The 13,685-nt window shown below is 37.7% G+C and overlaps 1 protein-coding gene across 1 annotated transcript in view; it reads right to left on the bottom strand.

The window, feature by feature from the left end:
• LOC412775 (dynein heavy chain 2, axonemal) overlaps positions 1 to 13,685 on the bottom strand; it is a 33,120-nt gene that overhangs the window by 16,093 nt on the left and 3,342 nt on the right. Inside the window, exons 5-25 of the mRNA XM_026445386.1 lie at positions 13,068 to 13,587; positions 12,487 to 12,629; positions 11,951 to 12,096; positions 11,790 to 11,883; positions 9,069 to 9,239; positions 8,787 to 8,976; positions 8,612 to 8,708; positions 8,261 to 8,512; positions 7,929 to 8,056; positions 7,743 to 7,861; positions 7,016 to 7,130; positions 6,818 to 6,951; positions 6,559 to 6,752; positions 6,224 to 6,452; positions 6,004 to 6,155; positions 5,687 to 5,937; positions 5,011 to 5,231; positions 4,712 to 4,826; positions 3,706 to 3,877; positions 2,483 to 2,658; positions 1,888 to 2,050 (exon numbers count right to left, since the gene is read on the bottom strand). Coding sequence (XP_026301171.1) covers positions 1,888 to 2,050; positions 2,483 to 2,658; positions 3,706 to 3,877; positions 4,712 to 4,826; positions 5,011 to 5,231; positions 5,687 to 5,937; positions 6,004 to 6,155; positions 6,224 to 6,452; positions 6,559 to 6,752; positions 6,818 to 6,951; positions 7,016 to 7,130; positions 7,743 to 7,861; positions 7,929 to 8,056; positions 8,261 to 8,512; positions 8,612 to 8,708; positions 8,787 to 8,976; positions 9,069 to 9,239; positions 11,790 to 11,883; positions 11,951 to 12,096; positions 12,487 to 12,629; positions 13,068 to 13,587 — 3,782 coding nt within the window. The remainder of the gene's footprint in view (positions 1 to 1,887; positions 2,051 to 2,482; positions 2,659 to 3,705; positions 3,878 to 4,711; positions 4,827 to 5,010; positions 5,232 to 5,686; positions 5,938 to 6,003; positions 6,156 to 6,223; positions 6,453 to 6,558; positions 6,753 to 6,817; positions 6,952 to 7,015; positions 7,131 to 7,742; positions 7,862 to 7,928; positions 8,057 to 8,260; positions 8,513 to 8,611; positions 8,709 to 8,786; positions 8,977 to 9,068; positions 9,240 to 11,789; positions 11,884 to 11,950; positions 12,097 to 12,486; positions 12,630 to 13,067; positions 13,588 to 13,685) is intronic.

The raw sequence follows: 13,685 nt of genomic DNA, 5'->3' as shown, positions 1-13,685 counted from the left end.
CGTGGTGGGCGCGTCGCGTTCTTCTTTCCGCAACACAAATTCTCGGGAAACAAATGTATCGAGAATCGACCTGCCCCTTCATAAATTAGAGCGGCGCGGAATCCTTTTATCGCGATTAAATCGATAAACAGCGTTAAGTATCGTATATCCTGGACGCCATCCCTCGTTTCCTTTCTCGCGAGAACTATTCCTTCACGCAAGAGATTTGTAACTGCTTTCTAATTCTTGTATATTGCACAATTTTGTTGAAATTTGAAATCATGTATATTTGATAATTATAGACTAACAAATCAAAATTTGGATGCGTGTTATTGTATTTTGAGAATTTTTATAGAAGAATTAATGCATAAATAAAGATGCTCTATGTATCCACAAAGAGGTTAGATATTATATTGCACAATTTTGGATAAGAAGTTTGTTGAAATTTGAAATCATGTATATTTAATAATTACAGGCTAATTAATCAAAATTTGGATGAGTGTTATTGTATTTTGAGAATTTTTATAGAAAAATTAATACATAAATAAAGATGCTCTATGTATCCACAAAGAGGTTAGATATTATATTGCACAATTTTGGACAAGAGGTTTGTTGAAATTTGAAATCATTTGATAATTCCAGGCTAACTAATCAAAATTTGGATGCGTGTTATTGTATTTTGAGAATTTTTATAGAAGAATTAATAAAGATGCTCTATGTATCCACAAAGAGGTTAGATATTATATTGCACAATTTTGGACAAGAGATTTGTTGAAATTTGAAATCATGTATATTTGATAATTACGGGCTAACAAATCAAAATACGTGTTATTATATTTTGAGAATTTTTATAGAAAAATTAATACATAAATAAAGATGCTCTATGTATCCACAAAGAGGTTAGATATTATATTGCACAATTTTGGACAAGAGGTTTGTTGAAATTTGAAATCATGTATATTTGATAATTACAGGTTAACTAATCAAAATTTGGATGCGTGTTATTGTATTTTGAGAATTTTTATAGAAGAATTAATACATAAATAAAGATGCTCTATATATCCACAAAGAGGTTAGATATTATATTGCACAATTTTGGACAAGAGGTTTGTTGAAATTTGAAATCATGTATATTTGATAATTACAGGTTAACTAATCAAAATTTGGATGCGTGTTATTGTATTTTGAGAATTTTTATAGAAAAATTAATACATAAATAAAAATGCTCTATCTTCATTCACAAAAAGGTTAGGTTTCATCGAGACTCAAGTATATAGTTGGTGAGATAATGAAGAACTAGTTGAGTTATTTCCACTCAAGTTAAATCATTCTTTGTGCGATACTATCAGAACAATCGAACTTAATCAAAATTTCTAATATCATCCGTTAAAAATTAATAAAATTGCGAGGATGATCTCGAATTCTTTGAGCAAGGCAAGTCGTTTTTAGCGGTTGTGTCGCGCCTGCTCCCTGATCGAACGCCGACATCCGAGTTTTCTCTCATAATTGATGAAGTTACATCAAGATTCAAAGAGGCCTCGCCTGCGAGAGTCTCGTTGATCAACGTTAATTACAATCTCCGCTCGTGTTCCCTCCTCTCCCCGGCACGAAAATTTCTCTCTCGAGCGTTTCTTCGCGAGCGTCCACAAAGTTGCCACGCGAAGTTTCGAGGACCACCCTCACAGCCAAGCTTCCAACGGTCCAACAACCGTTGATTAACGTTGATTACGGATTTCGCGATTTAAACATTATTCCAAGCGTCGAGGAAACGAAAATACGTCGATCCTCTGCTTTATTTTTTAAATCTTATCGATGTTTCTTTCTCTCTCTCTCTCTCTCTCTTCACAATAAAAATTCGAATAAACTAAAACTACAATTTCTACCCTATTTTATTCTAAATCATCTTACCGATCTGTGAGCGGTGTAATCACCAATCGTCCAGTATTTCCAAGGTACTCGTAACCATAAACGAAAAACGTGTTCGTCTGCCAAGCGATGCAATCGTCGATATCCTTGTCCCAGTAGAATCTCAGCTGCGACAGCCACTCGAACGCTGACACGTCCTTGCAATCTAAAAAAAACGAGACTCGAAATACATTTTTTTCACTCCATTTTCCATGGAAAATGTTTGCCAAACTTCGAAATGAAACGAGGAGGAGGAATCCAGAGGTCGATCTATTAAAGTTTAATTCGCGGAATCGCATTAATTGGGGGAGGGATCCCCCACCAGTTTGGGGGAGGAGGGACGAATCGTTGACGCGTGAATTTATCGTTGCAAACGTTGCACCTGTTCACTTAGCAATATTTGCACGGGCCAAACTGTTTAGGATGATAATACGAGCTCCAATCTATCCGAGGCCATCTATTTCCGCCCTCGAATTCGGATGAATTTACGAGAGGACCGTGTTATTTTAAATGTCATAACGCAAAGGCGGAATCCGGATAATTTGTTGCTCGTGAAAGGATTGAAAAATGTTGCGATAAGTCGAGAGAGATCACTCACTCGCGCGGTACATCTTCTCGATAACGTCCCTCGCGTGGATCTCGAGCACCACGATCGCTTTGAACTTCAATCGGTCCAGATGGCTCAAATCACTCCTGATCGCCTCCGAGTATCTGCTCAACGCCTGATTCTGTCGTCTTCGTAACTTCTTCAACGGCTTCCTCGAGTCCACTAGCCTTTAAATTTTCGTTTTAATTTATTTGGAAACGTTCCTTTATCCATTGTTTGAAAAACATTTTTTTTAAAGCAGCGTTTCCTAATTTAAAAATTGAAGACGATTACTTATTGTTAGAATGTCATAACGACTTGTAATAACTCAACGACGCCATCTAGGATTTAATACTGTATTTACTCTTTATAGACATTCTTCTTTATCTAATTTAATTTCCGTTTGTTATATTATACTTTTTTTTTCTTCAGAAAGTATATGTATTAAAATCTTGGATGAGTTTGAAATGCGAACTCGATGAAGAAGAATTAGGAAACGCTGCTGCATTAAAAGGCACGTATATATCAAAGTGGAAAGAATTCTTTGAAGAACCCCTCCATCGATTCCCTCCTTTCTCCCCCACTTTCCACATCACAGTGACCGCATACTTTTAATCAAGGCCGAGTTTCATCCGTTCAAAAACCGTTCGCGGGAACAAAAAGCCATTCCCTGTCCCGAAAAAGAGAAAAGAAAAAAGAAAAAGAAAAGAGTCATTAATTATCCTCATCAGCCGGTATCACTTTCCACATTTAACCCCGTTCCACCGTACAAAGCCTCATAACACGAAATTTTTTTCCCCTCTCGAGCGCCAGAGGAGGGGGGGGGGGATATATAATCATCCCCTTTGTCCGACACCTCTATATCCCTTTATTTCTTTCAGGGAGGGTGGTAGGCCGCGCCAGGACCCTCTGGCACGGGACAGAGAGGGGTCTCGGGATTTTCTCCCGTGGCGTGGGTTAAATTATTCGCGGTACGGCTGGTATATGCAAACGAGGGAGAAAGGGATGGCCGTGGATCGCGGCGCCGTAGCCGGAATATGCAAAATTCCCCCTTATTAGAGTAACCGTGTCCCTCTATTCGCGGACCAACCCTCTCCAACACGGGGTGCAGGCTTCGAAGCCCCTCTCTCTCTCTCTCTGTTTCATTCATTTTCCAATGGCGCTCTCTCTGCCGGACAATTGTAACTCGCAACGTCGTCTAAATTTCCACGGATGGAATAAAGCGCGAGGCTCACTTGCAGTGCAATAGAGTGCGGGTGCAATCGCTCGTCCACTGGATCTGGGTGGACGTGATCCCCGGTTGGCCGGGCCAGTCCTTCACCCACTTGTCGCGTTTCTGGATCATTTTTCGAAGCGCTGTTCGACACTGCTTCAATATCTCGCGTAAACTTATCCTCATCGCTTTCTCTGCGACAATATTAAGATTAATTAATCACGATTGTATCATTATTACTTATTATGTGCACGTAGATTTGTTGGAAAAATTTGTTGTAAATTTAATTATTATTATTATAAAGGATTATAATTTTGTTACTATTATTGCAAACGAGTTTCAACATTTCAATATTATCTCTTTAAGCATAGCTTAATTATACCGATTTCTCTCGGTCGGTAATTCCGATCTAGCCTTAACCGACCGCGTGCCGCGCCGTCGTTATGCTTCCCGCCCGGCGTAAATTGTGTCTCTCTCTGCGTGAAAAATTGTTGGAAGCTGGAAAACGGCCGGATAAACGCGAGGGGTAATCATTTTTTCCACCGTTGAACGCACTCATACGTCAAATATGATTTTCTAATGGACGGGGTAAGGACGTTAAGTATTTAGCCGGATCTCTTTTTATTTCTTTCTTTTGCGATCTTAACATTTTAAGTGTTAGTTTAAAACTTATTGGAGGATAAACAGATTGATTGGAAGTTTACGTTTATGTGATAGGATTTGGAAACAATTTTGCAAACACAAATAATAAAATTGTTTAATGGTTAATTTTTAATTTATGCTCTCGATGCTAAAATGCTAAAATTAAATATTGTCGATTTACTTCGAAAAGAAAAATATGATAAAGTAATCGATATTTTAAGGAATAAAATTTTACACACTACTTTAATTCATCGATAATTCTTCACTCAAAATATAGTCATTCTTTAGTTTTAGCATTGAATACGTTACATCGTAAGTTTTTCGTTCGATAATAAAAAAGAAAAGTTAATTCATGAATTATTTTTGGAGAAGGAGAAACATCTTACCAATCTCGCAGAGCCACCTCTCCACCTGCCCCTCCAGAACAACGGGCTCGTTAAAATCGACGAACTCCCCTTCGCCGGAATTCATCGCTATGGCCAATTGTTTCCCGGTAACGGACTGAGAAATCGTTCGAGGCGACATTAAAATCATTTTGAAAATCAACAGAATAATGGATCGTTCATCTATCGATCTTATAAAAATCAATTTCTTATCGTAGATTCTTTTTCTTTCCTTTTCTTGTAATTTTACAATTAAAAAAAAACTGGATACTTTCGAACGATATATACTCGTGAATACTCACCTTGCTCAAAGTAAGGAATTTAATATTCTCGAACAGTTTCTTGATGTGCACCTGTATCAGTTCGGGTTTCCTCGCGTTGGCCAGAATCTCGAGCAGATCCTCGTTCGAGATGAAGTAGAATCTCGGGAACACGTGTCGTTTCGTCTCCAGATATTGTTCCAGGGCTCGTTGCATCGTCTCGAGTTCGCGGCTGATTTTATTCAGAAGCTCGAACAGGCCGGCTGGAGCGGGAACGAAGAAAAGGAAAAGAAGGGAAATTGGGCGGAGGCGAAGAAAAAAATGCAAATGCTTCCGGATTTACATTATTTTTCGCCGCCTTCCCTTTTTCTCTTTCACGTCGAGCCTTCACGTCGTACATTCTCCCCTCCCTCCTTGAATTACAACGTAATTTTTTCTCCTTTTGAAATTTTTATTTACACTTGCAGTTTTGAAAGGAAAACGAACGATTCGGAGAACAAGTATTACAAACAAGACAAGATTTTCTTTTTTTTTGAAAAAATTTTAAAAAACTGAGAATTAATTCGATTAGGAAAGGAGAGTAAAATTTAAAAGCTAAATTGTTTAATTTAAATCCTTTAGAGATTCTTCGCGATTAAAATCTATCCGAGAACTGTTTGCCATTCAAAGTGTCCACTTTTTGAAAAATCTAAAAGAGAAAAAAGAAAAAGACACGTACGCGGCTCGTGAGTGGCTTTCAAGGCGAGACCGATGGAGGCCATCCGTGACGTAATCTCGATCCACATTTTCGTCAGTTTGTCGTAATCGTCCGTCTCCTTGGGGAGCTGTTTCCTGATGTCTTCCGTGGTGAATATGTTGTCCATGTACATGTAGCCCCGCTGAATCATCAGAGTTATTTCCAGGACCTCCCCTATGGTCGAAAGGGTCCTCTCCCAGTAATCCACTTCTTTCGCGAACGGCTCGACGAACCTGGAAAACCACGTGAGACCGTATCCTCAACCAGAGGGATCTCAATTTGAAAAATTCGAGAGAAACCTGGTCGCCTTCATGGCCGATAATTGAACTTGATGCTCCTCCAACGTTTGCACTATTTCGTCCGTGGTCTTTATTCTGTATATACCTTGATCCTTGTAAGGAATCATCTCCAGAGGCATCTTCTGCCAAACTTCGGTGATATTTTTCAACCCCTGAAAATTCTCTCATAGACTCGGCCATCTTGTAACAACAAATGAATAAAAGAAGTTTGATCACTCACAATTTCTATGGCCAACTCCATGGTCGCAGAGTTGGATATATCGCTGATCTGCTCGGCGAAATTCTGGAACTCCATCTCGGTGATGGCGTCCAGGGTGAATTCCGGCGACAGCTCGTCGAAATCACGATCCACGGTCTCCTTGACCCTCTGCCAATGCCTCGGCCTCATCGCCGGATTTTTCAGATCGGTGATCAATGGAAGGGTGCGCCTGAACTTGTCCACGTTCGTTCTGAAAACGAAAGAAAAATATTCCCTTCTCTCTTTAAATTTCTTCCAATCCTTAATAATCGACACAAAATTATTATAAATCTCGTCTTCTAAAAAAAAAGAGAGACCTCGAGTGCTCGACGATCTCCCAATTCTTGTCCTTCAACTCTCTGCTCAGACGATTCAACTTTCTGAACAGGACGTTTGCCGTGGTCTCCATCTGTTCCATCTCGATCTCCCAGAAATTCGCAGTTTTGTACACCTGCCAAGCTTCGTTCCACTCGTTCGTGATGTCCCACACCAGTTGGATAGCTTTCACGTCCTGAGAGGGAGACAGACCTCTCTCAGAGATGAATACATACGTGTCAGAATCGAGATTTTATTTACCTGTTCCAATTGGATCAGCTCGGGCGAATCCGGCTGACTGATTTCGAACACCAAAAGCTGCGACTTCAGCTTGGCCTCTTTCGCCTTCAGATTCGCGAAGTCTCGTTCGAGGGAGGCCAGCCAACTGAGGGCGTCTGAATTCGTGTATCGTCGATGTTAATCGATCAACAGTGGTCGGTACACAACGGGGTATTATACCTTCTATTATCCACAAGGATGTGAACGGCCCGAATTCCCAGAATCTTTGAACCAGCTCGTTCACGTCCGTTTCGAACGTTACCACGTCTTGCATCAGCATCTGTTTGAACTCCGCCTAAAGAGAAAAAGGAGAAAGGATGATAAATATTAAACGTTACAATTTAACTGTATGGATTAATCGTGATGATGTTAAATAATTCATTTAACTGCTGATACTTTAAGCACAGTTGATCTAAAAAAAAAAGAATGAATCATAATACTATAGAAAATATAATTCTAATTATTTTATAAATTACAAAAATACAAAATAAAAAAATATCATGTAATAAAAATTTATAAATTAAATTTCAATAAATATATTCATCGACATTTCGTTCTTTTTCTTGAAGAAGAAGTGGAAGGCTTATCCATATTAGGAAAAGTTGACAAAAGTACACTAAATGAAACTAAACTTTTTACTATATCTTGTACAAAAATAAAAGCACAAAGATAAAGTGTGCATTCTATAATCAATAAGAAAAATAAAAATAATATACATTCAAATTTTAAATTATATCTCTTAAGTGACATTTTAATGGACTTATCTATTTAATGATATACAAAAGCTACACCTGCTATTTGATATTAAAAAAAAATTAACATGTTTATATAAGCCACACCCGCAAATTAAAGGATAATTATGATTTATGATTATATCGTTTGCGAGACAAATTTCCCAAACGCTTGCCTGTTTCTCTTTCAACATGAAATCGCATTCATCCAAGAGGACGAGATACGCGGCCCAGGAGGGTTGTATATCGTAAAATTTCCGCTTGAAGTCGAACGTCAACGTAACCTCGTACTTTTCTGGGAGAAAAAGGGAATAACGATAATCGAGGAGAGAAGAAACGGGGCCTCTTAATCAACGCTTTACCCAAAAGTTGGAACTGGTCCTGGATCTTGGGGAATTCCTCTTCCTCGTGAGGAATATCGGCCATCAGCTTGTAGAACAACTGCATCGCTTGTTGCATGCTGATCAGATCCGTCGGCTCTTTCGATATTCTGCGAACCAATGTGAAATGTAACAAATTAATAAACTGTTCAAAAATGTTTCTTACACACGCTTTTAAACTTTATCAATTCTATTGATAAGACCATTTGTCTATATTTTTTAAGATTAACCAATAATTTGTAAATCTGTATTTTCATTTTTAATTTCAAAAAATTTACTTCAATTCATTATATATTTTATATTATAATACTCACTTCTTCGAATTCTCAGCTATGTAGTGATAGACATGGTTCACCATATTTAGCGTTTGACGGTACAAAACGCCAATTATTTTCTGTTGCCAAACCGAGCACTCTTCGATAATGGCGCCCTTCAATCGATCTGCGTTCACGTCGAGGAAGTGCACGGTCGTCACCGTTTCCTGTATCTGAACGTTGTTCGCGATCATCGTGTACCTGCTGATATCCGAATCGAAGGTGTCCGCGGTTGGCTTCAACTTTTCGTACCTTAAATCAATAAATATCGAATTTTATCAATTTTATCTCCACCGTTGATCAATAATCAATCTCCCTCATCAGAATTTCAATCTTAAAGAGATTGGATACCTTTGGAGAAACATCTCTCTGTTCATTTCCCAAACTTCGTGAAACGGTTCCCAGGTTTTCAAGTAGGTTTGCATTTGGACGAAGCAGAAATTCACCTCTGCGAAACAATATCGAAGAAAGATTATCGAGGGAAAGAAAATGATCATAAATGCACGATGAAAGATTAATTAATAACCGTCGTTTAACTTCTGTTGAAGATCGAGCAATTCTGGATCCTTCTCGTATATTTTCCAAAATGGCGGCACCTGGAAGTCCATCTTGAATTTGTCCGTCAATCTCATCACGTTCTTCAAAGGTTCCAATAGATTGTCGAAGATCATCGAGATTTCCATCGCGATTTCCGATAGATTTGGCGTGAAACTTATCTAGAACGAAGGAAACAAACGTTTATTTGAAGCGAGAGTGTAATGAGATTTTTTTTTAAATGAAAAAGAGAAAAAGAAGAATAAGTTGTTACCTTATTCTCGTTTAGCTCTACGTGCACCAGGATGAGAGGCGAGGGGGGTGCCGTGCCATCCCCGTGAAGAGCAAGGTGCATCGCGTTAAAGGATTCGATTAAACACATCTTGAAAACTTCGCCTATCACCACGTCTATTCTGCTTAAATACCCTTTCCATTCTTCCAAACTCTGTCGTCAAACCCCACATTATTTTCGTTAATAAATCATCTAATTTAATCTCCTAATTCCTATATTAAATATTATTCAATTCTTTGCTAGTCAAAGTATTTCGTTACATCTTCATGCTTATTCTTCGCATATAATATTATTGTTATTAGAATATTCCTTTCTAGAAAATTTCTTTCACGAATTCCTTTCATCACTAAACACCGTTACACTTTTATTCATTATGTTTCTAATATTATTAGAGTGCAAATATTTCTTTCTAACAATTATCGAACGACATCTCAAACAAAAATTATTTTTTAATTTACGATTAATAAATTTCAAACGTTAAACTGTACATAAAAATTAACGAATACACGAATTCCTTCCATCACTAAACACTTTCCATAACTTACATTTTTATTCATCATGTTCGTAATATTATTATTATTAGAGTGCAAATATTTCTTTCTAACAATTATCTCAAACAAAAATTATTTTTTAACTTATGATTAATAAATTTCAAACATTAACCTGTATATAAGAATTAACGAACATACGAATTCCTTCCATCACTAAACATCGTTACACTTTTATTTATTATAATATTATTGTTATTAGAGTGCAAATATTTCTTTCTAACAATTATCTCAAACAAAAATTACTTTTTAACTTATGATTAATAAATTTCAAACGTTAAATTGTACATAAGAATTAACGAATACACGGGTTCCTTCCATCACTAAACACCTTCCATCACTTACACTTTTATTCATTATGTTCGTAATATTATTAGAGTGCAAATATTTCTTTCTAACAATTATGGAACGACATCTCAAGAAAAGAAGAAAAAAATTACTTTTTAACTCGTGATTACTAAATTTCAAAGTATCTCAAATGCACCTTCCATCATTTATACTTTTATTCATTATATTCGTAATATTATTGTTATTAGAATGCAAATATTTCTTTTTAACAATTATCGAACGACATCTCAAGAAAAGAAGAAAAAAATTACTTTTTAACTCGTGATTAATAAATTTCAAAGTATCTGAAATGCTGTACATAAGAATTAACGAATATACGGGTTCCTTCCGGCGCTCGGGTAGCGACATATCGGCCTAGTCTTCCGTTTCCGGATTGGAATGGCGCAAAAATTGCGGCGTGTAGCCCGAAGGGATAACGTGGGGGAGGATTTTGCCAGGTGGATAGCCGCCGTTTGTCGTCGTATTCAACGCGGAAACGAGCTGTTCCGCGTGAGCGAGAATGAGATCGTAAGGGGACGCGAAAGTCGAGCCTCGTTGTTATCATCATCGTGTTCAAGGATCGTGTTCCGGATATTTTTAATAAAACATTTTTTCTATGGGAGAATGGCCAAATATATATATCGCGGATAGGAATTTTGGAGGATTGAAGGTTTTATGTCGTTCGTAAAAAAATTTACATGGAGATATTCCATTCTCCATGATTTATTCACGGTCGAGATTGACTTTTTTAAAAATATTATTTTATCTCCAGGGAGAAGACTGACGCTAATAAAGATATGTATCTTACAATAATAATATTTGCAATACAAATTCCAATTTGAGTAATACGAATTCTATCTAGCATTTTCTAAGTGTTCCATTAAATATTGACCCTCAACAATAAATTACAACAATAAATTAATAACAAATACAATACAATAACAATTTGAGTAATACGAATTCTATCTAGCACTTTCTAAGTGTTCCATTAAATGTTGACTCTAGCCTTATATTTAAGACACATAGCTCTTATATTTAAGAGAAGTGCATAATATCCAAGTGGTTACTTATTCTTCCTAAAAATACTTTCCTCGGAATCATAATTTTCTTTCGTAACAACGAATCATAACAATTCAACAATAAATTAATAACAATAACAATTTGAGTAATACGAATTCTATCTAGCACTTTCTAAGTGTTCCATTAAATGTTGATCCTAGCTTCACATACAACTCTTATATTTAAGAGAAGTGTATAATATCCAAGTGGTTACTTATTCACTGCTTCCTCAGAATCATAATTTTCTTTTGTAACAACGAATCATAACAATCCAACAATAAATTAATAACAATCACAATAACAATTTGAGTAATACGAATTCTATCTAGCACTTTTTAACTGTTCCATTAAATATTGATCCTCATATAGCCTCACACATAGCTCTTATATTTAAGAGAAGTGTATAATATCTAAGTTACTTATTCACTGCTTCCTCAGAATCATAATTTTCTTTCGTAACAACGAATCATAACAATCCAATAATAAATTAATAACAATAACAATTTGAATAATACGAATTCTATCTAGCACTTTCTAAGTGTTCCATTAAATGTTGATCCTAGCCTCACACATAGCTCTTATATTTAAGAGAAGTGTATAATATCCAAGTGGTTATTTATTCACTGCTTCCTCAGAATCATAATTTTCTTTCATAACAACGAATCATAACACTCCAACAATAAATTAACAACAATCTCCTCCCACGAGGATCAAATAACGCGAGAATTCCCAATCTCCACGTATCGAAATGACAATATGACAAACTCACGTCCTCGATCACGCCCTTGAACCCGTCGAAAATGAGCATCACGTAGTCGAAGATGGTTCTGTGAACGTCCGACACCTTTGCGAACGTCTCGTCCCTGGAAAATCCAGATCCAAAATCCTTGAAATCCAAAAAAAGAAAAGAAAAGAAACCAGATCTCGTACCTGGTCTTCACCAAATCCGCCTGCAACTCCTCCAACATGTACGTGTAGTTCGGTTTTATAACGATCATCGGCGTGTCGCAGATAGTCTCGCTGAGCCTCAGTATCTGCTCGTTCGACATCCTGTACGTGTCGATGAACTCTTGAAGCTGCACACACACGAAGAGTAGAGGTGAGACACATCCCATGTTTCGTTAAAGCAACACCTTATTGCAACATCCCAATGCTTTGTCCCAAGAATTCCTTCTTCCCTTAACGTAACGTTCAGGCCGCAAAGCGGCCGGATATCCGCCATTGTTATTCCGCGCTCTTCTCGCTTAATTAAACAAACAAAGGATCCGCGGACAGATATCCCACTTGGCTCGGTCAGAAAATTTAATTTCGCGGCGGGACAGAGGCGGGAGGGGGAGGAGGGACTCGGCGCATAAATTTCTCCACCGCCGTATCAGCCGCCTCCTCCAACCTATATCCAACCGGTCAAGTTTGGGGAGAAAGAGAGAGAAAGATAGAGAGAGAGAGAGAGAGAGGAGGAAGCGTACATTTGCCGTTTCGTTAAAGCAATCCTCGATGTACGCGTCCACGTATTCCGTGTTCCATGTCAGCTTGTTTAAGCCTGGATTGATCTTCCTGTCTAGTTGGCGAATTAGTTCGCGGAACAGTTCGCGTTCTACTTTCGACAAAGCTGGAAAAATACAGATATATATACATGTGTGTGTCTGTGTATGTTTATACAACAGTTTGGAAACCCGATTATCCGAAACGCTACTCGTTAGTCGACTGCATTGCGATTACAATCTCGATCATTTTAAAATTGGGATTTTTCAAATAACGCTAAGCTTTCTCGACGATTACGATAATTTCATTTAGATTAGTTTAAAATTGGAAACTATGTTCGATGGATCGTTTCAAAATTCTGAGAAATCGATTCGACATGGCTGACAAGAAATATATAAAAATAAAAATGAAGATAAAATTGGCAGACTTTCCATCACTTTATCGTATCAATTTCTTTCGAAATTAATTTCACTCTTCCGTTTATCGAAAGAGAGGAAAAATTGTTGTTTTAATTTTAATTATTCAGTGTGAAAACGATGTTCTAAGACAGAATTGGCAAACTAACCTTTGATCACCTTATTGTAACCGATAATGACCGCGATCACGCTCTCGAAGACGAAATTAAGCGTCTCCCATTTGTCGAAAACGATCTGCACGTGGACAGGGATGACGAATTTCAACGCGACCCAATATGACGCCTCGCGGCACAGGGTCAGAATGGAGGGGTCTATGTTGCACCTGAGAAGGCCCTCGGTGATGTTGCAACGGCGCATGAGGAAACGATCCAACTTGGCCCGGGGATTGTCACCGACCTCGAACAACCATTTCGCGTATAAATCGGCCACGAAATCCTCGATCGATTTTTGCAGCAATTCTTGCTGATGGAACGCCTCGAAGCGCAGGCCGCAATAGGGCATCCAGAGCGCTTGCTCCAGGATCTCTCTCGTCAATTGTATACGGGCGCCCTTCGTGCGCAAATTCAACGCCCTGCCCGAGTAATAAGGAGTCATCGAAGAATACTCCTCCATTTCGTCCAACACCTCTTGCTTCGCTTTCTGGATATCGTCGCAGAACAACTTCCATATCTGTGATGGAGATTGAAATTAAGAAGAGATTTGTTCTTTTTTTTTTTTATTTCAAAAGATAGGAAACATTGAAAGTTTCGAAACTATTGTTATATATT

The sequence above is a fragment of the Apis mellifera genome, linkage group LG15 (genome assembly GCF_003254395.2).
Source record: "Apis mellifera strain DH4 linkage group LG15, Amel_HAv3.1, whole genome shotgun sequence".
Lineage (NCBI taxonomy): Eukaryota > Metazoa > Arthropoda > Insecta > Hymenoptera > Apidae > Apis > Apis mellifera.
This window is presented reverse-complemented; position numbering and strand designations above follow the sequence as displayed.